The sequence below is a fragment of the Rhinatrema bivittatum genome, chromosome 3, assembly GCF_901001135.1.
Source record: "Rhinatrema bivittatum chromosome 3, aRhiBiv1.1, whole genome shotgun sequence".
NCBI classification, from domain to species: domain Eukaryota; kingdom Metazoa; phylum Chordata; class Amphibia; order Gymnophiona; family Rhinatrematidae; genus Rhinatrema; species Rhinatrema bivittatum.
The window spans coordinates 451389937-451415178 of record NC_042617.1 but is presented as its reverse complement, the minus strand read 5'-3'; the positions used below and the strand labels follow the sequence as shown (position 1 = coordinate 451415178).

General features: G+C 44.6%; 1 protein-coding gene across 3 annotated transcripts in view; it reads left to right on the top strand.

The window, feature by feature from the left end:
- The window catches only part of RNF144A (ring finger protein 144A), a gene marked incomplete at its 3' end in the record, with an annotated part of 87285 nt that extends 63030 nt beyond the window's left edge, over nucleotides 1-24255 (top strand). For all 3 annotated transcript variants that reach the window (XM_029595896.1, XM_029595898.1, XM_029595897.1), the window contains 2 exon segments: nucleotides 21162-21369; nucleotides 24108-24255. In XM_029595896.1, the coding sequence (XP_029451756.1) occupies nucleotides 21162-21369; nucleotides 24108-24255 (356 nt within the window).
- Between the last annotated feature and the right edge of the window lie 987 nt (nucleotides 24256-25242).

The following is a 25242-nucleotide window of genomic DNA, read 5'->3' as shown; positions in this document are numbered from 1 at the left end:
CCAACTATTATAGAAGCTTTATAAAGAACTACTCTTCTTTAACAGTACCCTTGACCGCAATGACCCGCAAGGGTGCCAGTGCTTCAAAATGGTCTGCGGAGGCCATTTCCGCGTTTGAGAAACTAAAGACTGCCTTTTCCACGGAACCATGCTTGCGGCATCCTGACCCCAACAAGCCCTTTATCGTAGAAGTGGACGCTTCAGATGTCGGCGTGGGGGCTGTATTGAGCCAGACTGGAGACTCTAAAGCCTTACGTCCCTGTTTTCTTCTCATGACGTTTCTCCCCGGCAGAGAAGAACTATGGGATCGGCGATAAAGAGCTCTTGGCAATACAGTTTGCATTCGAGGAATGGCGGCCTTGGCTCGAAGGCATTCAACATCAAATAACCGTATTCACGGACCACAAAAATCTAGAGTATCTCCGCCATGCACAACGTTTTAACCACAGACAAGCTAGATGGTCCTTATTTTTCAATCGTTTCGACTTTGTGCTTAAATATCTCCTCGGATACAGAAATACCAGAGCTGATGCCTTGTCACGCTCCTTTCTCTTGGAGGATGTGCCAGAAGAGCCTCAGCACATAATTGACCTGAAGAAAGTCAACTTGGCGACTACACATTCTGTGCCCGCTGGTAAGACCATCGTGCCTAAACACCTCAGGAAGAAAGTGCTCTTTTGGGCACACGATTCCAAGCTGGCTTGCCATCCTGGTCAATGCCGAACCCTGCTCAAGATCCAGAAGTTTTATTGGTGGCCTACTATCAAGAAGGATACCCTATCCTACGTGGCATCCTATACCAACTGTGCCAAACACAAACCTGCTTCTGGCCAACCGTGGGGATTGCTGCACCCACTGCCAGTTCCGGAACAGCCCTGGTCACACATCGCTACTGATTTTGTAGTTGATTTACCCTCTTCTGGAGGAATAAATACCATCTGGGTAACAGTCGATCGCTTCATCAAGATGGCCCATTTCGTGGCGCTGCCTGGCTTACCTTCAGCCTTGGAGCTTGCGAAGGTCTTCATATCGCACATTTTTCGCCTTCACGGCTTACCAAGACACATTGTCTCAGACCGAGGATCTCAATTCACGGCAAGATTCTGGAGGACCTTGTGCAAGTTATTCGATATCTCTCTAGACTACACTTCAACCTATCATCCGCAATCAAATGGTCAATCAGAACGGATGAATAGAACCTTAAAACAGTTCATTCGAGCCTACGTGAGTTGCCGTCAGAATAACTGGGCCGAACTGTTACCTTGGGCTGAATTCGCTATCAACTCTGATCCAGCAACATCACCTGGATCAACACCTTTTGAAGTGATATATGGATGCTCTCCAACACCGCCACTTCCACTGAAGCTCTCAGTGACGTCCCCAGCAGCTCAATCTACTGCTGATGAAATCCATAACCTGTGGACTCAGACGAAAGACATGCTAGTTAAAGCGAGTGACCGCGCTAAGAAGTTCTATGATTCTCAAGTGCCTATCTTCAAACCCGGTGACAAAGTCTGGTTATCTACCAAACATCTCAGACTGAAGTTACCCTCCACTCAGTTCGCTCCTCGCTACGTTGGACCATTTCCAGTCCTCCGATGTCTTGGCAACATCACTTACAGTCTGAAGTTACCACCTAGACTAAACATCCACAACGCTTTTCACTTTTCACTCTTGAAACCTTTCATACTCAGTGAATTCTCTTCCAAGACTCAGGAACCACCTGCCATCAACGCAGAAGATGACCTAGAATTCAAGGTCGAAGAGATTCTTGATGTCCGAAGACGAGGCAAAACACTTGAATACCTCCTTTCTTGGGAGGGTTTTGGCCCCGAAGAAAACTCTTGGGAGCCTCAGGCTAACATCCTTGATAAAGAGATGCTCCGTCAATTTCATCTCACGCATCCTTCAAAACCTAAACCTGGTACCCGCAGAGGAGACCGCCCTTTGAAGGGGGGTACTGTTACTACTGTTGCTGCCTGACGTCTCCACTCCGCCCTCCTTACCTCTCTGGCGACTCCTCCCGCGGTTGATGGACGTTTGGCTGCCGCGGCGTCTGCCTGCCGTCCTCTCCGGCATCCCCGGTCCGGCTTGGGTGCTGCCTCCCGCCATGCTGTCCAGCTGACTTAGGACACGCGCGCCACGTGGCCCTGCTTCAAATACTTTTTTTGGCGCGAACCTCAGGGGCGTCCCCCTGTGATGACGTCACGCATCCCGGATACAAAAAGCCTACAATACTGCTAGCTAATCGAGTTAGCAAGGACAGGTATTCGTACTGGTGAACTCCTTACAGATGGGATTCGCTCTCTGTACCTAGCTACTCTGCCTCTCCATTATTGGACTTACTCTATTTGGGGTACCCACCCCTTGGGGGCCTCTCTCTTCTCTTTCAGGTTGCTGTCTGGAACCAGTACTCGCTCCTTGAGGGCTCATGTTCCCAGATTCGCTGCCTGGACTTCACTTCTGCCTGGAAGATACTGCTGCCTACACCATCAGTGAGTTACTATCTACTTCTCTCAGAGCTGTTCCCTGGAACCAGGTATTCACTCCTTGAGGGCCTGCCTCTACTCCAGCTCCTGTGTTCCCTACCGAGAGAAACCGCTGTGTAAGTACCTAACCAATGAGGCTCTATTCCAGAACCGCACATATACTTCATTGTACTCACTATCTCAGTTTCTCTTCACTACAGCACAGCCATTGTGGGATTGCTGTTCCAGAGCCCTGAGGGACTACAAGCCCAGCTGGGCTTCATCTCTGCTCACTACTGCCACCTCTGGTGGCTCCTCAATACTGTTAATAAAAGATCTATCTGTGTTGTGTGTCCTAAGCTGAGCCTGACCTGTGGCCCCTCATGAGACTTCCCCCCGTGGGTGTGGTCAGCAGCCACAGTGTCCAAGGGTCCACCCAAAACCCAAGCCTCACTTGTATCAAGGCGAGTGGGCCTTGCACAGTCTGGATTGTAGGAGGGCCTTAGCCTTCTACCTGCAGCGGACAGAAGGTCATAGGAAATCCATGTAATTCTTTGAATCTTTTGACAGGAATAGATTGGAAGTTGCCATTTGTAAGCAGATACAGTCCAACTGGATAGTGGATTGCATCTCGTTCTGTTATACACAGGAGGACCTCGGCTTGGGGGTCATGTCAAGGCTCATTCCGTCAGAGCCATGGCAACTTCGGTGACCCACTTGAGGGCAGCTCCTGTGGAGGAGATATGCAGGGCTGTGAGTTCCCTCCACATGTTCGCCTCTCCCTATTGTCTGGATAGGGATGACCAACATGACAGTAGATTCGGCCAGTCCGTCCTCAGGAATCTCTTGTAGCTCTAAACCCAACTCTTCCTGCTTAGGGCTCTTTTTTCAGGTTCAGGCTGTCTCCCTCTGTTGCCAACAGCACCCCTGTTGTTGAGCCCATTGGCATTTGGTTAGGTGTCTGTTGTTTTTTTTTTTTTGTTTCAGGGATAGCTTGTAGCTAGGGATTCACCCATGTGTGAGGACCACCATCCTGCTTGTCCTAGGAGAAAGCAGAGTTGCTTACCTGTAACAGGTGTTCTCCTAGGACAGCAGGTTATTAGTACTCACTAAACCTGCCCGCCACCCTGAGGAGTTGGGTTTCATCTTTGTTTCTTATTTTATTTTTTCATAATTGTATGTTACGAGACTGAAGAGGGACCCCACGTGGACAGGTGGATTAGGGCATGCTTTGCATGCTCAGTGTGTCAATCAAAGTTCTAGAAACTTTGACAAACGTTTTCTGTGCCAGGCTTCATCTGATGATATCACCCATGTGTGAGGACTAACATCCTGCTCTCCTAGGAGAACACCTGTTACAGGTAAACAACTCTGCTCTCTCGATGTTTATAAAATAGCATATCTGCAAGTGCATGCTACTTTTGCATGGAAACGAAACCCCTTTGAAAATGTAGTCCATAATTTTACCTACATATAGGGCGGGCATTTTTCAACAAGTCTGTTTGTGTGACAAAATCACTGTTTTACATATGGGAATGGCTTTGAAATCCACCCTCACCAAATATAAAGATACCTAGATTAGCAGGGGGAAAAACACAATGAAATGAGGGTGTGCCCATAATAAACCGTGCATTCCTTTTATTGAAATATGAATACAATCCAAGGTATATATTTTTAAAGAAAAAGACAACTAGGGGGGAGACCCAGTGGGGATGCACTACAGCCAGGAAACAGGAAAGTTGATATGATCAGGAATCTAGCTAGTGCTGCTGTCCTACTAGCGAGTGCTACTATGAAAGTTGACTTATGAGACCTTCCCTGTAAAACTGCTGATCAATTAGTTATCACCGTATGTCTTGTTCCGCATCATGAGGTTGCCTCTCGCCTTGCGTGGTACACCTTTTTCTCCTGAAGCCTCAGTCTGATTTTCATTCAGGGCACAGCATGGACGGTTGCTCTCTTTGATAGTGGTAGTGTGGTATATTTCATCTTATGGCTGCTTGATATTAATACGGCATTTGAGGTGATGAACTGTTGTCTCTTTTTACATCCCGTGGTGCTGACTGCTGAAAGAAATGTGTAGATTCCCACGGGAGCCTTGGGGCGGCTGCAGACAAGCTGCGGGCAGCTCCATTTAAAGTAACGGAGCCACTGCAGGTTTCCCACAACTGCCTGTGGCTTTCTGTTTGCCTTTTAGCCCTCTGTGCCATGTCCAAGTTGGACTTGCCCTGTATCCTTCTGTGGTTGGGTTTTTTTTTTTTAGCTCATACTTTCCAGGCCATAAAGAATGTGTGAAATGAAATGATTCATTTTCCAGCTCCTTTCCCATGTTTATATTGCTAGTGATTTCTATGTAACTGAGGTGTGGATCTCAATCATTCTTTTGCTGCTTGGGAAGAGTTGAGTATGACAGCTCCCAAGTGAAAAAAGAACGGAGTGGACCATGGTCAGCATGACATCACGGTGTCTGGAGGAGGAGTGCTGGAAAAAAACTGGCATAGGCACAGCAGGGGGAAAAATCTCTCTCCACATGGCAGAGAGTCGGTACTGTTTCTACCACTGGGAGCAGAGGGAGAGGTAAACATAGCTGTGGGCCCTGGAGGAGGTTAGGGGGGCCTCTGTAAGGGATGACCAGGGGGAGGGAGAAGAAGATAGTCAAGATGGTGCTGTGTAAGAAGAAGGAGGAGACAGGCTGGCAGGTTCCTGAAATTACTGAGCCAGACACAAAAAAAGGGTTAAATTAGCACCAGTTTGAAGTTTGTGAGCAGTGGCGCCTGTTGTCAAAGCTTCAACCCTGGCTCCTGAAAGCACCTTTGAAGGACCAGAAAGGAAAAAAGGTATTAAAAGGATAAGGTAACTTGCTACTTGCACTGAAACAGTGAATGTTAACTAGAAAGGGCTGGATAAAGAAAAATCAATCTCCTTTATTTGGTCCATAGGAGCCAGAGATAACAGCAATCACATATTCAATGCTGGAAGTGAGCGTTTTCAGAAGGAGTTATCCCCCTTTTACCAACTGCTTCTATTTTACTTCTTCTGTGAGAGTGTTGGGTTACCTTATCTCCCTTTTCTGGTTTATTTACATTCGGCTCATTGGCTTTCTAATCTGCCTTCTGCTGGGGATAGTTCCTTTGTTTGGCAAACAGTTATTAAAAAAAAAATGAACTGACCAGCACTGCTGAAACAATAGCGACAATGAATGAGCTCTGTGTTCATGGCCCGCCCTCTGCTTGTAGCAAGGAGAGTAACAGCTGAAGACCAAGCGAGCACCGATTTCTCCCCTAAGGTCTGCGACTGCAAAAAGTGTTTGTGGGATTCTCGCATTATTTCCCTAAAAGGATTCTACTTACAGCCCCCAGCTCAAGGCATTTGGCTCTCCTCAGCTTGGACCCATTGGATGTGGCTCACTCTTAGAAATTGTTGGCATCGTCCTTTTGAATATTCATCTTTTGTTTAGGCTGTCGGCAGAGAGCAGGGCCAAGCAGTTCTGGGCGCTGGGTTAGAGCTCTAAGGAGTTACTTCAGATCCCTCCATTGTCCAGATTGTCTCTCTGATTCCAGGCTTTGGCAGCACAGGACAGCACATAGGTATTTTTCCCACTGCTTCTCCTGTGTGGGCAGTTCTATTCCAATTTTTTACTACCAAAAAAAATAAAAAAATAAAGCACAGCGAAACTGAGTGAATGTGGAGCCAGAAAACGGGCGCTCAGTGTTGAGCACCCGTTTTCCTAACTCGCATCCAGCCACCTCTCCTGGGCTTCCGATCCAATATTAAAATGAGTGGTTGCGCTAAAAAGGAGGCGCTAGGGACAAATGTACATCCCTAGAGCCTCCTCCGAATCAGGCACTCAGGACAGGTGGCCGACAAGCCATTTGGGAAAATTGACGCTCAATCCACAAGCATCTGTTTTCTCCTGCTACCGGCATATACACACACAAGATCCACGGCCTGGGCCCTGTATCTTGTGTGTGTGTGTGTTGCACCGCCAAAATTTTTTTTTTTAATAAAAAAATAGTATTGCTACGATGCTATTAGGAAGAATCGCAGAAAGCAGGATTTTTCTTTTTTTTTTTTTTTTCCCAATGCGCCCTTGAGCGTGGCACACCTTTATGCCGGGCCTGGGTGCGTAAAAATTCATTGCATGGCAGGGGGTTAGCTAATAGCCTCATCTACATGGATTTCCATGGGATGAGCGCTATTAGCCACGTGGAGATTTGGACGTGCGTTTTGGATGTGCTAATCCCCGTATTGGATCGGGGGTTACGGACGCGTGTCCAAAACGCGCATCCAGTCGTGTGTTAGGCCGTGCGCTGCGGCTAGAGCATGGTATTGAGGCGGCCCCATTGAGTTTTTAACTAGTCGTGTCTCCACTTTCCAGTGCACTGCTGAGCTCAGTCACTTCTTCCTCCAGAAGAATGTTTCAGCAGTCTTCCCTCAGAAGCTGTCTGGTACGGGATCAGTGGTGAGTTCTGGCACAGCCTTCTGCTTCTGTGGTTCCAAATACTGTCTCTGTTCAAAATAAATGTTGAGGTTGAGCACTTGTGTATGCTTGTGTCAGATTGAGCCTGTGTACCCACAGGTACTTACATGTGCTGTGCTTCTATCTGTTTATGATTGCCCAGGCTCTCACAGACCTGGACAGTCAGAGAGACTCCATGAAAGTCAAATGAAATTATATGATTTGATCATGGGGCTTTTAAGATTAGTTATTTTGCACATGGTCACAGAAAGTCAGGGCAGTTAATCAGGCCATGCGATAGCAGGATTCATGCAGTCTCTCCCTGACATCAGAGTGCTTGCGTCTTTCGGCGATCCATGAGCAAGATTCTTTTATTTGTACTGTACAGTGACTTTGACATACACTGAATAGCAGCCAAGAGTCTGCAAAAGCTGGCAGTGCTGTAGTTGCTCTTCCATGCACAAGACAGCAGCAGAGAGACAGAGGGGCCGATGCAGTCAGACGCGGTCAGACGCGGGATAAATAGGCACTAATCCACTCCCTAATGCAATAGGGGGATTAGCGCCTATTTAACACATGTCCAACGCGGAGTGAATGAGATAGCACTCATCATATGCAAATGCATGTGAATGAGGCTATTACTCATTCACTCCAAATGCAAAAAGATAAATGTGCGTCTCAGACGCACATTTATCACTCAGATATCAACGCCTGCCTGGAGCAGGCGTTAATAGTTGAGCGCATTGAAAAGAAGTACAGAAAAGCAGAAAAAACTGCTTTTCTGTACTTCTTTTTTAAAGTAAAAAAAAAAAAATATATATATATAACTCAGCAGACCGCCGAGTTATGAAGACCGACGCCGGTAAACTCGGCCTCGGTTTTCATAACCTGCCTGTCTGCCGGTAATGAAAATGGCCGATCGGCGGCCATTTTCATTACTGGCAGACGGTCGGTTATGAAAACCGAGGCCGAGTTTACCGGCGTCGGTCTTCATAACCGGCAGCCGCGCCAGGTCGCGTTAGGAAGGAGGCGCTAAGATCACGCAAGCGACCCTAGCACCTCCTTCCTAGCTCGACCCCCTAATTTCCATATTGCATGGCGCCCCTTGCAGGCGCGATGCGCGCATTAAAAAAGCAGGCCTGAAAAGCCAGCGCCTGCTTTCAGCGCACATTATTGCATCTGCCCCACATATTGCTATAGAGTAGGAAGCTGCCAGTGCTGTAAAGTGCCTTATTTAGCTTTGTTTTTTAAATTTAAGGGCTAGTAATGGCTTAAAGGTGAATTTTAAAAGCCTGGCATGCACCAAGATTGTGAGATGTGCCCCCAAGTCAGGCTCTCGTGCACCCACTGAATTTTAAAAGCTGTCCAGGTATGCGCATATCTCCTGCAGTGTGCACATCTCACTTCAATTAAAAAAAAGGGCATGATCTGGATGGCGCATGGGTGTTTCAGGGCGTGGTCAAGAGATGTGCACGTAAATTCTTAGCGCCTGTGCACATGCCCAGGCCCACTGCCGTGTAACTAATTCTGCTGTGGAGGAAGTGTTACTTAAAAAAATAAAAGAAATCAGCCATTTCTGCCAGGATCATATAGTCTGGGATAATAGGCTTCAAACCAGGGGGTTTGGAGGACCAAGTTCTATACTGGGTGAACTGGTAGACGAACTGGTGAGACTGGCAATGTCGTGGACGCACACCAGTTTTTAAATACTCTCACTTACGTGGTAGAAGAATCGGGATTTGCACAGCTAGGCACACACCCTCTTAAAATTGTGCACACGTACACGTGCCCAGGCTATTTTATAAAGCATACACAAGTTATAAAATGGCCACCTATCTGGGCATGCGCCAAAGTGCGCCAGTTTGAAAGTTACAGTCTAAATGACTAATTTAGAGAGAGAAAGAGAGAACAGAATGGGCTTTGGAGGAAGAGGAGAGAAAGAGGGAGGAGGATGAAGTAGAGGGAGAGACCTGAAAAGATTGGGACATAAGGCTGGTACACTATTTGACACTGACATTTCTAAATTTGATCACTGCATATATAAGTAATAGTTCAATTATCTATAACTTTTACCAAGCTGTTAATGCAAACTACATGTTGTAAAAAAACTAGAAAGGAAGGTACAAAAGTGTCAGTATCTACATTTGTGATATTGTGTTGCATGATTATTCTGGGAAATATTTTGTGTTTGATTGGAAGGATCAGGGAAACGGAATTCTAGAATTTTCTGGGAACCCTGGATGGAGCTGTGTGCATGCATGTAAAACAGACAGTGTGTATGCATGTGACACTTGACTGCATGTACATGAGACTCTGGCTGTGCACGTGCATTCATGGATGCATATATTTTCATATGCATGCATGTGAAGCTGAGACTGCATGCATGCATATATATGAATTTGTGTGAAGCTGTGAATGTCTGATTGAGGCTGGGCTTCATATAGGTAGGTATAGGTTTGTGAATAGATATATGTACTGTATGTGAGGCTTAGGCTTGTGTGCGTATTTGGGTATGTGTGCATTCGCTTCTGCTCTTTACACAGAAGCTGCAATGCGCTATGTGAATTTCTGAGGAATGAGTGAAAAGGAAAGGGAAAAATCCACACTGGTAACTTGAGCTCATAGTCTATTCATTTGATTTGGGTAGTTACCCCCTTTCCCTTTCTCAAAGAGGAGGGGGTACTGCAGAAATAACTAGGTTTTCCGGTGTGTGAAAGGAGTAGGAGGGATCATAGGTCACTTAAGGAGGAATCTCACTAGATCATGGGGTGATAGTTTCTGGAGATGAGAGGGCATCATTGCAGTGTGACAGGCGATGGCTAAAGCTAGAGGGATGCCAGGCTGCATAGAGAGAGGATTAACCAGCAACAAAAAAGAGGTGATGATGCCCTTGTACAGGTCTTTGGTGAGGCCTCACCAATTCTGGAGACCGTATCTCAATAAGGATAGATACAGGATGGAGGAAGTCCAGAGAACGGTGACCAAAATGGTGCAGGATTTGCATTGAAAGACCTATGAGGAGAGGCTGAAGGATCTAAATATGTATACACTGGAGGAGAGGAGGTCAGGGAAGATATGATACACATCTTCAGATACCTGAAAGGCTTTAATGATGCACAGACAACACATCTTTTCCATTGGAAAGAAAACTGTAGAACTAGGGGGTCACAATATGAAGCTCCAAGGGGTATGGAGAACCATCATCAGAAAATATTTCTTCACAGAGAGAGTGGTGGATGCCTGGCATGCTTTCCCAGAAGAGGTGGCGAACATGAGAACGATAATGGAATTCAAAAGGGCATGGGATAAGTACTGCGGATCCCTACAGGCTACAGGATGGAAATGAAAAAACTAGAGTCACCCTTGTTAACTTCTGCATGGGGGTAACCTGCACAGAGCGGCAATTACCACCAAAAGCAACTTGCTGGGCATGCTGGATGGACCTTTGGTCTTTTTCTGCTGTCATTTACTATGTTACTTGTGTGTGAACATAAGAAGGGGAAAATGCTCTTCATATTTGTAAAAAAAAATAAAAAAGTTTTATACACTGGATAGTCTTCTGTTCCTATGTAAAGAGGGACCTATACAACTATCTGCTTGTGTAAACCGAGATTCACATCAGATATTGTTTTTCCCCCCTCTATAAGCTAACATAACAGGAGGTGACAGTTGTGGTCTGCTTGGGAAATTACTTTCAGAAAAGGGAAGGTAAAACTATGTTGTCTCTCTCTTTCACGGTTGTAGAGTGGGTGGACTTTTTAAGTGTTTTTCCTAACTACTCGTCCTGTTAATGTGCATGATGTACAGTTACATTTGTAATTGTACATGTCTATGAAACTGAGGGTTATTTGCATGCGTGAGTCAGCTCAGGCTATGCAAATGCACGTGCGGAACCAAAAATATCTGGAGGTGACCTATAAGAGAAGGGAAGCTGATGGGAAAGAGAGAAGGGAAGAAGATCTTGTAGAAAGATAGTAAAGGAGGGAGGAGCCGACAGTAACATTACGAGTAATAATGTGCAAGTTGCATTCTCCAAGGACAAGCAAGATGGTAGTCCTCACACATGGGTGACATAATCAGATGGAGCCCAGCACAGAAAACTTTTCTCAAAATTTCTAGAAACTTTGGCTGACACACTGAGCATGCCCAGCATGCCACTATCCACACGTCCATGCGGGGTCCCTCTTCAGTCTCTCTTTTCCCGCGAAGCTGAAGCCTCACAGCTGTGGAGCTCACATTTTCTTGCTGTGGAAAACAACCTTTTTCTTCTTTCATGAATCCCTTCTCTATCAAAGGGTGCATCGCTGCTGCCTCCACCGATTCCAATTCCGGTGAGTGATTCCTTGACCGATGCTAGCCCTCCCAGAGCCTTCGGGGCCGGTGTCCTCGGAGACATTGATTTCCCTCGGCACTCCCGACGCTTATGGGACCTTTGATGCCAATGTGCCCTCAAATTCCACTGGTGTCTTTGGTGCCTACTTCTGTCCCACCAATGTTTCCGAGGCCTTCTGGGTCTTGGCTTAAGACCCCGGTGGGCGCTGCACCTCAAGTATCTCAGGGCTTCCAAAGTGAGGAGGATGTCCCCTACGATCCCTGGGAGGGAGAGGTATCAATTTCCTCCACAGATGAATCTGAGGACTTGCCTTCTGAACCCTCTCCTCCAGAGGAGAAGCGTAAGTCCCCACTAGAGGATCTGACATTTGCTAGATTTGTAGAGGCCATGGCGGAGACAGTGCCCTTTGTGCTTTTAACAGAGCAGGATTCTAGGCATAAAATGTTAGAGATCCTACAATTTATTAATGCTCCTAAAGAATTGGTGACTGTGCCAGTATACAACATTTTAAGGAGTTTGTCGTCCGGCTCTAGGTACATTCCATCTCCATCCCTTCAGTGAACTGGACGACAGATGCTGTCTATCTCATCCAGCCCACCACTGGGTTTGGACGCCGGCAACTCCCACACCAGTCGGTAGTGGTGGAATCGGCCTTGAAGAAAGGAAAGAGGCTCTGGATTCATGCTTCGGCTCCCCGGGGATGTGAGCACAGGGCTCTGAATGCTCTTAATTTAAAGTTTATTGTGAAGTCTGAGATTTACAAACAGTGAATAAAACAACTATAAGCAGGATACGCAGACTCTGGGCACAGTCAAGCAAGAAAACAAATTGTCACTGTAAAACCTTAACAGGCAAAACCCATAGGGGCAGATTTTCAAAGGGGTAGGTGCATAAGATATGCGCGTACCCCCCGAAAACCTGCCCCAAGCTCCCCCCGTGTGCGCCGAGCCTATGTTGCTTAGGCTGCCGGCGCGTAAGTCCCGGGGCTTTCCTGGGGGGGCATGTCGGGGGTGGGGCCATGGCCATGGTTCCGGCCCAGGGGTGTTCTGGGGGCGTGGCCGCGGCCTCCGGATCAGCTCCCAGACCGGAACATGGCGCGCCGGCAGCCGGCCCTGCGCGTGCAAGTAATGGCTGCCTCGGGCAGGCGTAACTTTTGAAATAAAGGTAGGGGGGGGGGAATTAGTTAGGGCCGGGGGCGGGTTAGTTAGGGGAAGGAAAGGGAAGGTGGGGGGCGCCGGAAAGAAAGTTCCCTCCGAGGCCGCTCCGATTTCGGGGCAGCTTCGGAGGGAACGGAGGCAGGCTGCGCGGCTTGGCACGTGCAGGCTGCTGATTTTGCGCAGCCTTGCGCGCGCCGACCCCGTATTTTAAAGGATATGCGCGGCTACGCATGTATCTTTTAAAATCCGGCGTATTTTTGTTTGCGCGAACAAAAGTATGTGCGCGCGTACTTTTTTAAAATCTGCCCCATAATATGTAGAATATTTCCCAGAGCCCCAAGACAATAATTATGAGCAAAATACCTCAACTTTTTACCCATCCCTATTTATCCTCATTCCCTATAATCCCATCTAGCACTATCTCACCCTTCCGCCCCTTAGCATCCCACCCAGATGTGGATGGCTAACTGAATAAGACAAAAGTGAGATAGATATCCCAACTCCCTCATCACTACCTCTTAACCAAGCACACCCCCTCTCTGCCGGTCAACCCAAGCTATATATGGAGCACAGATTTCTCTCAAACTTTACCAAGTGGTCATGTAATATAGCTGTTAACTTCCCCATCAAAAATACCCTAGCCAAGCGGGTACACACACGCTCCATAGTAAGTGCCGATGATTTATGCCACTATGCTGCTAGTTCACATCTGGCAGCCACTATTATTCTTAAGGTCAGTTTTCACAAATCCTCCCCCTAATCCTGAACTACTAAAGTAATTAGGAAGAGCTTAGGATCCTTCTCTACCGAGCTGCCCAGGATCTCGCAAATTAATGCGGATACTGCCTCCCAATAACAAGCAGCCACAGGGCACGCTCACCATATATGGAAGAAATCACCCTTCAAACCACAATCCCGCCAACAGTGATCAGAAGCCGCGGGATACATCTCATACAGGGATTTTATAACCATTTTCCTAAATATGAGAGGATACTGAACTCTTCACTATCAAATGGAAACAAAGGTCCCAATTGTCCTTGTCTATAGTTCCCCTAAGGTCTTTCTCCCAGGCGACTATATTCTTAGACTTAGACTCAGGGACACCTAGCGGGATGGAAGAGATTTTCGAAATAGGGCTCTGAATGCTCTTGGATGGCGGTTAATCCAGGGCTCATCGTTGGCAGCCAGGATTGCCTGCTATCAACTTTATATGGGCCAATTCTCCAGAAACCTCTGGAAGCAGGTCCAAGATTTGGTGGACGATTACCAAAATGTAGTTCAACAGGGCCTGGAGTGTGACAAACAAGGAGTCCACTCCATGTTGACGTGTTTGAAACCGCAATGAGGGTTTCGGCAGCCGGCATTGGGGCTTGTTGCATGGCTTGGCTTCGCGCTTCTGACCTCTGTCCCAAAGTTTAGGATCGTCTGGTGGACCTCCCATGTACAGGGGAGAACCTCTTCGGGGATAAGATTAAAGAGGTGGTAGCACAGCTGAAGGATTATCACGAAACCCTTCAGCAGTTGTCAGCTAGCACCTTAGATACCCAGTCCTCAGGCAAGAAGTCTCCCAGGCAATACACAAGATGCCCTTTCTACCAGCCATGAAAGTATTATCTGTCGGCGTCCCGAAGAAGACCACAGTGGGCACCAGCTAGACCAAGGGCACGGCAGTCACGTGCCCCTCGACCGGCCCCTGCCCATCTCAGAACCTCACCATGGGGTTTTGACTGGTGGCGAGGGGATTTGATCCAGCAAACCCTAGCCCAGGACACCGTCACCCCAGTGGGGGGCCGCCTGCAGCTGTTCGCCGACTGGTGAATTTCAGTCACCTCAGACCAATGGGTCCTCTCCATCATGCAGCAGGGGTACAGGTTGCATTTCCAACGGAATCCTCCACATTTTGTTTTTAAAAGCAGGACACTCCACTGCAACCCCCCCCCCCCCACAAACCCCTCCCAGGTCATGTATCAATTCCTACCCCCTCCCAAGCCTCTCTGCATCTTCTCACCCCAAGTCTTCTTTCTTCATGGAGCAGATCACTCCTGCTCTGTTGTAATTACAGTTATAAATGGTGCTGGAGGACTGAGGAAGGCACACATCAATTTCTTCCATACAAGAAAATGGCACTCGCCCCAGAATGATTTGTGGTTTTTAATCTAAAAAAAACCATTTAAAAAGGGACCCAACTTTATCTATTCTTTTGTTTTATTGTTTTCATTTCATTTTTTATTTGTTTTTCCTTCATTTCGAATAAATGAAATGAAATGAAACAAAAAGCAAATGGGAAAAATGTGTGCACACACCCCTTCAGACCACCATTTTTCTTCAACATATGAGGTAAATGAAAAGCACAAAAAAGTAAAACGCAAAACCTAGAAGTTTGGTGCGAGAGTTCTGGCACTTCCAAGTTTTTGAGATCAGCTGACCTGAGATTATTCCAAAGAGCTCCTGAATAAGACCAACTGAGTTTTATTAGCCTTGGCCTTGACTCTCTCAGGCAGGTAAGAATTCCTGCCCGCCTCCCCCTCAGCACTCTACCGCAGAATGCAGCCTAACATATCTGCAAACCTTTTCTTGGCTTTTACTTTTCTGATTTTATTTGCATGTTCATTGTGGCCTGTGTTTCTTCCTTCTCCATTGATCAATCCTTCAGACCTTGCTCCTTCCGCTACCCTATAGTAGCTTGGGCTACACTCTTTCAACCTCAAAGTCCTCCATTCTCAGAATTATGCATTTAGGTGTTGTAATTCTGTTTGGTGTTGGGCCTGTAAGGGAAATGTCTGCAATACCAGGTACCACCATGTAAGTTGTGCATTTTGCCGTCTTCATTGTATTCGGCCACCTTTAGTGAAAATAGTTTGTGGTGGATACGAATGAGCCACGCAGGAAATAATATGTAAGAAAATTGATTGCCTACTTTACTACCAAACACTCTTTCTCAATGACAATATAATTTCATTCTGTAGATGCCAACTTTCTATGTAACACTTTTTTTCCATCTGCGTTTTGAGACAGAACTATCTCTGACCTAATTCTGAGGCAGCAATGGGTAATTGGAAAATGGTAAAAAAAAAAAAAAAAAATCTAGACTGTGTAATACTTTTTCTTACAGTGGATCTCTTTTTTCTGCTGAGCCAGCAATATGCTGTCTTCTCTTTTGAAGATAGTTTTAAGAGGTGTTTACCAATAGTCCCTTGTAAGATCTAAAGTGGAGATAAATGATAAACCCCATGATTTATTCATAAGCTTATCCACTTGGAGCACAGCATTTCAAGACCACAATCCTCTTCCTAAAAGCTATACCAAACTATATTGATTAACTGAACCGAGAACTAAAAATACTGGACTACATCACTCACTCCTGGATAGTTCTATAATCCCTAGTTTTAGCATATTTTCAACTTCCCATTTTTATCCTGTCTGGAATGGGACATGGCATCAGTATGATGTGTTTTTCCAAAATCCACTGAGAGCACAACTTATAAGATTTCTACTTGCTTGTTTGGTTTGTACAGAATCTAACTGTGGCCGCAGACTACCTGAAATTTCCGAGTTCCTGTTCTCTGATTATAATGTGCCTGAACTCGTGCTTGCTTCACATTTTGCTGTGCATACTGCCCCTTTGTCTCCAGCTTCTTCTTTATTTGCAGAATATAAAGCAAGTTTGTTTACCTTAAAAGGGGTTCTCCATACATAACAGTCTGAATTAGCTATGATGCATGGGCGACATCATCTGAAGGCACTTTTTCTCCTAGCTCGTAGAGCCTTTGCTCTACTGAGCATGCGTGGAAGTTCCCATGCATGTACTGCTTCATGAGCCCCTCGGTTGATTGAGAGCTGAGTTTTAGTTTAGTAGTTGACTTTCCAGGGAGGAGAGTGGATATTAAGTGTGGCTAATTGATCCTTCTGTCAATGGAAAAACTCCTTTACAGTAAGCAAACTTGCTTTCTCCTTTGACAAGCAGGGCTGAATTAATCATGACACTTGGGGAGTCCAAGTTGAAGGTTGCAGAAGAGCAATTACTAAAACAGCAACCCAGACCCCACCATGGATAGTAGACTACTGGGTAAACAGGCTGCGCAAAACTGCTTGTCCAGATTTAATGTCACCTATTGATGATAGATTGTCCAGACAGTAATGGGATGTGAACGTGTGAACTGATGACTAAATTGCAGCTTTGCAGATATCTTCAATAGGCACGACTGACAGATGAACTGCTGAGGTAGCCATGGCTCTCACCTGATGAGTGTTCATTGAGTCTGTGATCTGGAGGCTAGCCAGAGTGTAGTAATGTGAGATACAGTGCTTTTGGCAACTGCTATGTCCAGTGTGTTAGGATCATAGTAGATGAAACTGTGGAAGAAGCTAAGTGGTATCAAATTATACCCCAGTTCCTGCTCTCCTCTACCTCCTATCTCCACGTTCCCATTCTTTCCAATCCCATCCAAGGCCTCTCCTTCACCCCTTCCCCACTCAGTCTCCCAGTCCCTTTTCTCCCCTTCCTCAGTTTCCACTCTCTCCTTCCACTCAGTTCCCTAGTTCCTACATTTCAAGTTTGTATTCCCTCACTCAGTCCCCACTCATTTCCCCTCACCTCCCACACACCTAATCACTGAGACCCCATTCTTCCTTCCCTATCTGGATCCTCTATCCCCAAGTTGCAATTTTCTCACTCATTCCCATTCTCTTCTTTTTGAACATCGCTCTCCATCAATTCCCCAGTTCCCACTCTATTTCACCCCCAAGTTCCCATTTGCTCACTCAATCTCTGTTTCCCACCCAGTCCCTAAATTCACATTCTCCCCTCCCCAGTTAGACTTTCTCTCTCTCCCACTGAATTCTCCATTCACTTTCTCCATCCCCCGAGATGCCATTCTCCCATTCATATCTTGAATCCTCATTCCCTCCCAGAGCATGTCGCCCATTATCCAAAATCACTGAGATCCCAGTCTCCTCTTCAACTCTTCTCATTGTGTCTCAGCCAGGATAGTGGTATGACCTAATTTGCTGCTACTTTTCATTTCACACAAAATGCCTTTCTAGTGGAAATGGGTATATGGAAAGGAATGGGGCTACAACCTGGTCATTGGGCTATCACTACAAATATTAAGTTGCAAACCCAAGTTTGAACAAGATAGATCCACAGAATCAAAGTTTACAAGAGCAATTTATATAGACCTTCAGAACCAAAATCACTAACACAACTGGTGCATATTTCATCCATGAGGGTGTTTTTATCAAGCATTGAACCCAAAAAAACAGCATTAATCCATGCAATGGTTCCCACACACAACCTGACTGAATGCTCTTCTTCTTTTGTTCCCTGCTGTCCATTTATTCTCTGATCTCATTTCTTTTTGAACCTCTTATTTGAGTATATAGGATTGTCTGTCTGACTCATACACCAAGATATTTAATTAGAATGTTTTATTCTGTGATTATCCATTTCTGTCAGTTTGCTATCTTGGTATACCTGTTCATATTATTGATTTTTATTTGCTTTTTATTTTGTTTTTCCAATATTTTTCTCCTTTCACTCATTTATTAATTCTTTTCTGCCCTTTGGTTATAAACTTTGTACGTGGACAAGCAGGAATGAATTCAGCCTCACAAGTAGGTGACATCATCTGATGAGGCTGACAAGAGACGTGCTTCCTCAGTGCTCAGAAAGACCTAGAAGTCTTTCGGAGTATGTGTGAGTGGTCCTATGCGGCTTCCACTATGTAAGGGTTGCCAGTCTTTTTTCTTCCACTGAGCAAAAGGACGTTTGCTACCCTGATTTTTCGGTTAGGTTTTTTTTAACTCATTGTTTTATTTTTGTAAGCCTCTAAAAAAAAAAAAAAAAAAAAAAAAAAAATTAGAAAAATTAGATCATTTTTTCTGAGAGTCCCTTCAGGTAATTTTCATAATATGGAGGAAAAGACCTTTGCGTGCTGCACTAAATGCAAACATAAAATTTCAAGGTTAGACTTCCATGAGCTCTTCGTCCAGTGCCTGGGTCCCTCATGACATAAGCAACTGGGGCAGCATGTGGAAGAATGTCCTCTCAAGCAAACTAATACAGGAATCTCAAATTAAAATTCTATCTCTCCTCCCCTTCAGAGGAAAGGGTCAGGAAAAGTTCAAACAGGCCAATAGCTAAAAGGAAAAGGTCAGAGTCCCCTTGACACTGAAGCTGAGATTCTCCAGCTTCAGGATAAGAGGAAGAAGAAACATTTCCATCAGCAGTGAGAAGCAAGCACAAGAGTCACCACATCGAGACTCCTTTGGCGTGCATGAAGTCAACACTGTCCTCCTCCAGTACTGATGTTTCAGCATGATCAACATCAAGCGCCATGACTGATAAGTCTCATAAAGAGCTACTTATCCAAATAAGGAAGATCAATGCATTAGTCTCAAATAGTGTGACTTATCCAGGTAAGTAACTTTCTTTCAGATGTATCCCTCTATCTGACATAGCCGAATAAGCAGCACTATTTGAGACTTATGCATCTATCTTACTTAGCTGGATAAGGAGCTCTGTTTGAGACTTATCCAGCCAAGTTGCGACTTTTAAGACATTTACAATCACTTACTCCCACTATAGAGTAGATGCAAATAGGCGTGAATAAACTGCCAAATTTATATGCATAAATTGCTTTAAAAATAGCAATTTACTCACATAAATGAAGGTTCTACGCCAGGATGCCCCTTGCCCGCCACTTTTTTACATATGCAAACTTACTCGTATACCTTTATTGCACATGTATTTTGAGGTGTATAAAATAGCATATACGCAAATATATGCTATTTTACATGCGTATATGCTGATTATTGCATGTGCATCTTTTGAAAATTCATTTTTAAATTGGCAGACACCCCATGATCTGGCAACATCTTGTTTGGAAACAAAGTTAAGGAAAAGGTAAACTCTATAAAAGATCACCTCTCAACCTTCCAAACATTATTATCTGTAACCTCCGGCCAACCGTCCGCTCAAAGGAAATACCAGCAGCAACCATACAGGAGGCAATACTGTTACTCTCATAAGATACCATCCATACCTTATCAGAGGCAACATTCATAACAGTAACAGTATCCATAGCAACGGCAGAGATCACAGTCTAGAGAAATGTCCAGCTAAGGGCAACTCAACCGTCTTCTCAAAAATCAGCACTGAATTTTTAACTACAAAATTTATCAGTTCCCTACCTCTTTCAAACCTCTTCCAGTTGGGGAAAAGTTCAAGATGTTTTGTTGTTTTTTTTTAATCTCCAGTGATCCCTGATTACCAAAGACCATTGGGCTCTCAAATTCATACACGATTAACACCTAAACGTTTTCACACAGCTAAACCCTCATCCAGTCTTCCTGGAACATCTTCAAATGCTAAAACAGGAATTTGTATCCTGTTAGCATCCAATGCAATAGAACCAGTCCTGATGATGGAAAATAGCAGGGGCACTTTCTTTATCCCAAAAAGTCTGGAAGCCTCCATTCTATTCTGGACTCGAGAAACTTAAACCATTATCTCAACAGAGAAAAATTCAAAAGTATTTCTTTAGGCACCATCTTTCCAAATCTAGAAATCGATTGACTGATAATGCTGGATCTAAAAGCAGGGGTAGGCACACTTTTATGTGCTGGGCCACATTACAAGTTATCGAGCGCAACGAGGGCCGGAGGATGGGTCAGGGCGTGGGAGGGCAGGGTGCAGAAGGGTGGGGCACAGTGGGTCCTCGACACAGCAATCAAATCTTCACCACTTGCTGCAGGCATTTCATTATCCAGAAGGCTTAAGTGCCATCATTTTTATCACCCACGGAGCCCCCTTCAATCATGGATCCCCAGCCTCTATCAAAATCAGGCTCCTCCTCCTACCTTCTTCAGCAGCATCCATGTTGTGACTCCTGCACTCTGCAGCACTGCATTTCTGCTTTTGAGCAGGACCAGGAAGCCTGTCGGGGAGTGGTTCCAGTGTGTGTGTGTGTGCATGTAGGGTGGAGGTGGAGGGCATGTCCTACTTCAAACATTGGTGGCACCAAACAGCAGGCACCTTGGCTGGTTGCTGGGGGGGGGGGGGGGGGTGGAGGCAGGACTTGAAACATAGCACATGCTTTGGCCTGCACTAGCTTCCAGCAGCAGTGGGAGACTTTGAAACACTGCATCCATATTTATGGAGGTGCTCTTTAAGTGGGTGGAGGAGTAGCCTAGTGGTTAGAGCAGTGGGCTACGAACCAGGAGACCAGGGTTTGGGTCCTGCTGTTGCTCCTTGTGACCTTGGGCAAGTCACTTTACCCTCCCCATTGCCTCAGGTACAAACTTAGGGGGTCATTTTCTAACGCTTATTGCGTGCGATAAGCCACTGTTGCATGTGAAAAGTCCCTTTTCACGTGCAATAGCATGTGGGGGTTGGAGGCGGATTTGGCGGAAAGACTTCTAGCTCTTTCTGAGCATGTTCCACAAAGACTCCATCCAGTGACATCACCAGCTTCTATGGCTGAATTGTCCTGCTGTCTGTGGAGAACACCTGTTACAGGTAAGCAACTTTGCTGTCTTTGTCTACTATTATTTACTTGCAAATATCTTTCTTTTCTTTACTTGTATCTCTTGTACTTATCTTGCTCCCTTAGTATCTCTCTTCTTCAGTCTTACTGATTACCTTTTAGACCATATAGGAGACAGAATGCAATATTAAAAACTAGTACTTTATGGAGGTTTCTTTGGGCTGCTGCTGATTTTGTGAGTTTCACATTCTTTTGCAGAAGTCCTTTTAGATCCATGCCGGACTTGGTGTCCATCTTCTTCCTGCCAAGCGGTTTGCCAGATCCAAGAGACAGGGCCGCAGAATCCCCAGTTGGTTCAGTGTAATGCCTGCGACATGGAATTCTGCTCAGCGTGTAAAGCCAACTGGCATCCAGGACAAGGCTGCCCAGAGAACCTGCCTATCACCTTCCTTCCAGGAGAAATGAGGTATCACATTTTATTACATACCACTGACACAAGGCTGTTCTGAAGCTGTGAACAGGAAAGTGAAAACCTCATAATCTTGTTATGCAGTGTAGTGTTTTGTATAGGAAAGAGAGATTATGCATCAGTTATCAAGTTACATATTTGTAAGCCAGTCAATTTTATTATAAGTTTTGGAGGGCAGGAATTATCCTCCTCATAGCATGTTATAAAATTTTTGTTAATTGCCTTAGTTATACCTGCAGTCTATTCAAAATTCAGTTGCATGGCTTGTCTTCCTTTGACATCACTATGACATTGGCTCCATGTCTAATTCTGCATACAGTTCAAGCTTCTGTGCTCAGCTACAAAGGCACACACTCTGCAGCTCTTCATTACCTATCTTCTCTCTCCCTATACCCTTCCTTGTGAATTCTGTTCATCGGGAAAATCACTCTTATCTGTGCCCTTTTCCTCCACCCACAACTACCAACACTATGCTTCCACCTTGCGATGCTGTACACCTAGAATAGAATTCCTGAGTTGGTGCATTATGCAATCTTGTTATTAAGGCACACTAGTGTTGCTTCCTTTCAGAAGCAGACTAATCAAAAAACACCAGTTCTAAAGTGCTGTACTTCTTAGGAGTCCTTTTGAAATAATGAAATATGTCACAATAATTTTGAGTTTAAAGGGTCAGTTGATAATATGGTGACTCTCTGTAAGGATAACTGGTATGTACTTGAAACGAAGTGATAGCGAACAGCTTTCAGTTCAGTTTGTGTTATCATGTTTGCTTAAGTTTATTTTTTACTCTTCTTCCCACCCATCTATCTGTGCATCCATGTTTAGCCCTGATCTGACAATGTTCTGTACTCTTGTCCAAGTGATAGTGAAGGGGAAAGGAAAGCAGGAGGCTGCTGCATACATGGACACTGAATCCACAGCTCCTATCACATGTTAGAGCAACAGGCTGATGTTTACTTGCATAAATGATGGGAAATTTTTAAATAGCCCTTTTACTCGGGCAAATAGCTGTAGAAGATTTCTATCTGATTAGGTTAGTTTAAACATTAGTTACCGATACCAATGCAAAGCATATCCATGCTTGATTAAGGCATTAGTCAATAATAAGACAATAATGGGGGTAACTTTCAAAGCCATGAATGCACATAAAACCTGGTTTTATGCCCCTAAATGTCTGTTCTAATATTGACCCAGACTCAGTGTGCATAAAATTACATGCACATTTGGATTATGTGCAGACTTTTACATACACTGAGGAGAGGAATCCTGATGGTCAAAGCTGATTACCAGAAATTGGTAAACTGGTTAACTTCAATTATGCGTGCATGTTTTAAAATATGCCAACTTGCATGCATAAATTGGATTTTATGCAAGTCCTACTTTATTTTCACGCATAAAATATGGAGTTAATTTTAAAAAGAGATTCACGTATAAATGTAACATACTATCGTAGCAATTTTCAAAAGCAATTTACTTGGGTAAAGTGCACTTACACGTGAATATCCTATGGACAATTCAATGACATATTGTAGCAATTTTCAAAAACCCACTTAACATGAGCAAAGTGCATTTACAGGTGTAAACCTAGTTTTTAAGCATGTAAATGCTTTTGAAAATCAAGCCCTAGTTGCATGTTTATTTTTAAAATAGGTAGGAAAAGTACACATGTTCAATGCATTGCATATAATGTCACATAAGCCAACGTACAAGAGTATGTTCTGGGTAAAGATACATGTTTTATCACTTTCAGTCATACTTTTTATGTGTACAACCTCTGAGGTAATTTTCAAAAAACCCATTTCCACATGTAAAATTGCATGCATAAATACTTTTGAAAACTACCCCCATGCGTATAAATATACTTATGGTAAGTTACACTGTCTGAAAAAGAGGTGTAACTTTACTCTAGTGAATGTGTGTGCGTACGCAGCCAATTACCCAAGTATTTTCAAAGTGAAATTACTCGTGTAAGTTCACACTAAAAATATGAGGGCTGTTTAAAATTACCATCCCTATGTAGTCTTTTGGGAGAGATAGTTAATAAACTTGAGTTAATTTGAGATAATTATTTGTATTATGCCAATAATATACAATTGCTACACAAGTTATGTTACTATATGCCTGCTCTAGAGATCTTGAAAACCAATCCAACAGGTTGTGCCTTGTTCAAGATCATTCAATGAGTAGTAGATAAGGAAAATGAATAGGGATCTAGGTTCTCAGCTTCATGCTATTATCAGTACCGTGCCAGTATTCATCACTCCAGTGCTTTCATTACCTCGAGCAAGACTTGTTAATTTCACCAGTAGGGTTTTCTATGCAAGTCAGTGATGAGACAAAGGAATTTTAGGAGAAAGGCTGTATGAAAAACACCATGCAAACAATAAACAGCCTTTTATATAAATATAGTGGATGAATGTAATTTTATTGATGTATTATGAAGTATTTGTTATTGCATTATTTTGTTCAAGGAAGACAGTATATAAGTGTTTCATAATATTGCATGACTATATATTTTTACTTTTGAAAATTATATATTTTTTGACACTGATATATGTTTTCTCCAGCTCAGTCCCTCTTATGGCAGTACTGCCATTCTTACTTGCATGTGATAGTAAGCCTTCTTAGTTATGCCTGCATAAAATACACATTAGAAAGAGACGTGTCACTGACTGACTGTGCCTTAGTTATCTGGAATATTTGTGCTAGTGCACTGATTTGAGTTTCTCCCACAGCTCTATTTTTAAAGCAGAAGAGGATGATGTGCAAATAAAGCGGTGTCCAAAGTGCAAGGTTTATATCGAGCGTGATGAAGGATGCGCACAAATGATGTGTAAAAACTGTAAACATGCTTTTTGCTGGTACTGCCTGGAATCACTTGATGTAAGTATGCAAGACTGTGCTTAGTATTTTTGCAGAGAGAGTTGTGTGTTGTCTCATTCTTTATAATCCACCCTATGTAAGTCTCTGATGCATGTATACAGGGGTAATTTTGTAACTGCCTGTACTGGTGTAGAGTGCACAGGTAAGGTTTACCAGCAGATTTTGCACCGAGTTTTTAAAGTGAAAGTATGTGCTAAATAGGGTTAAATATGTGACAAATAGTGCGAGTAGAATTTCCGAGAAAACGTATGCACATTGGGGCAGATTTTAAAATGTACGCCGGATTTTATAACATGTGCGCGCAACCGCACGCATGTTATAAAATCAGGGGTCAGCGCGCGCAAGGGGGTGCACAGTAGTACACCTTGCGCGCGCCGAGCCCTCGGGGAGACCAACTGGCTTTCCCCATTCCCTGCGAGGCCGAAATCGGAGCGGCCTTGGAGGGAACTTTCCTTTTCCCCTCCCTCCCTGTCCCGCCCCCCAGCCCGAAAAAAAACAAAACCCCGTACCTTTATCTCACAAGTTACGCCTGCCAGAGGCAGGCGTAACTTGCGCACGCCGGCCTACTGCCGGGCGCGTGATCCCCTGGCCCAGCGGCCTTGCAGAGGCCTCTGGCCATGCCCCCGCCCCTGGACCGCCCATTTTTTCAAGCCCCAGGACTTACACGTGTCCCGGGGCTTTACGCGCCCCGCCGGGCCTTTTGAAAATAGTCCCGGCACGCGTAACCCTTTCAAAATGTGCCCCTTTGTTTATTGCTTCTATAAAAATGTTGTGTGTGATTAAATATAGGTTGTGTTGGTAGTCTGAGCCTATAGCCAAGTCCATGAGCTTGGGCAGATTATTGTAATTGGATAATAATAATATTTTTCTCTACCTCATTTTCTTTTGCAACTTTTCAGATATGTTTAGGTAGCAGAAATACATTGACTACACCATGCATGGTTACATGATAGTTCCTGCATAGCAACGTAATTGTGCCTGTATGGT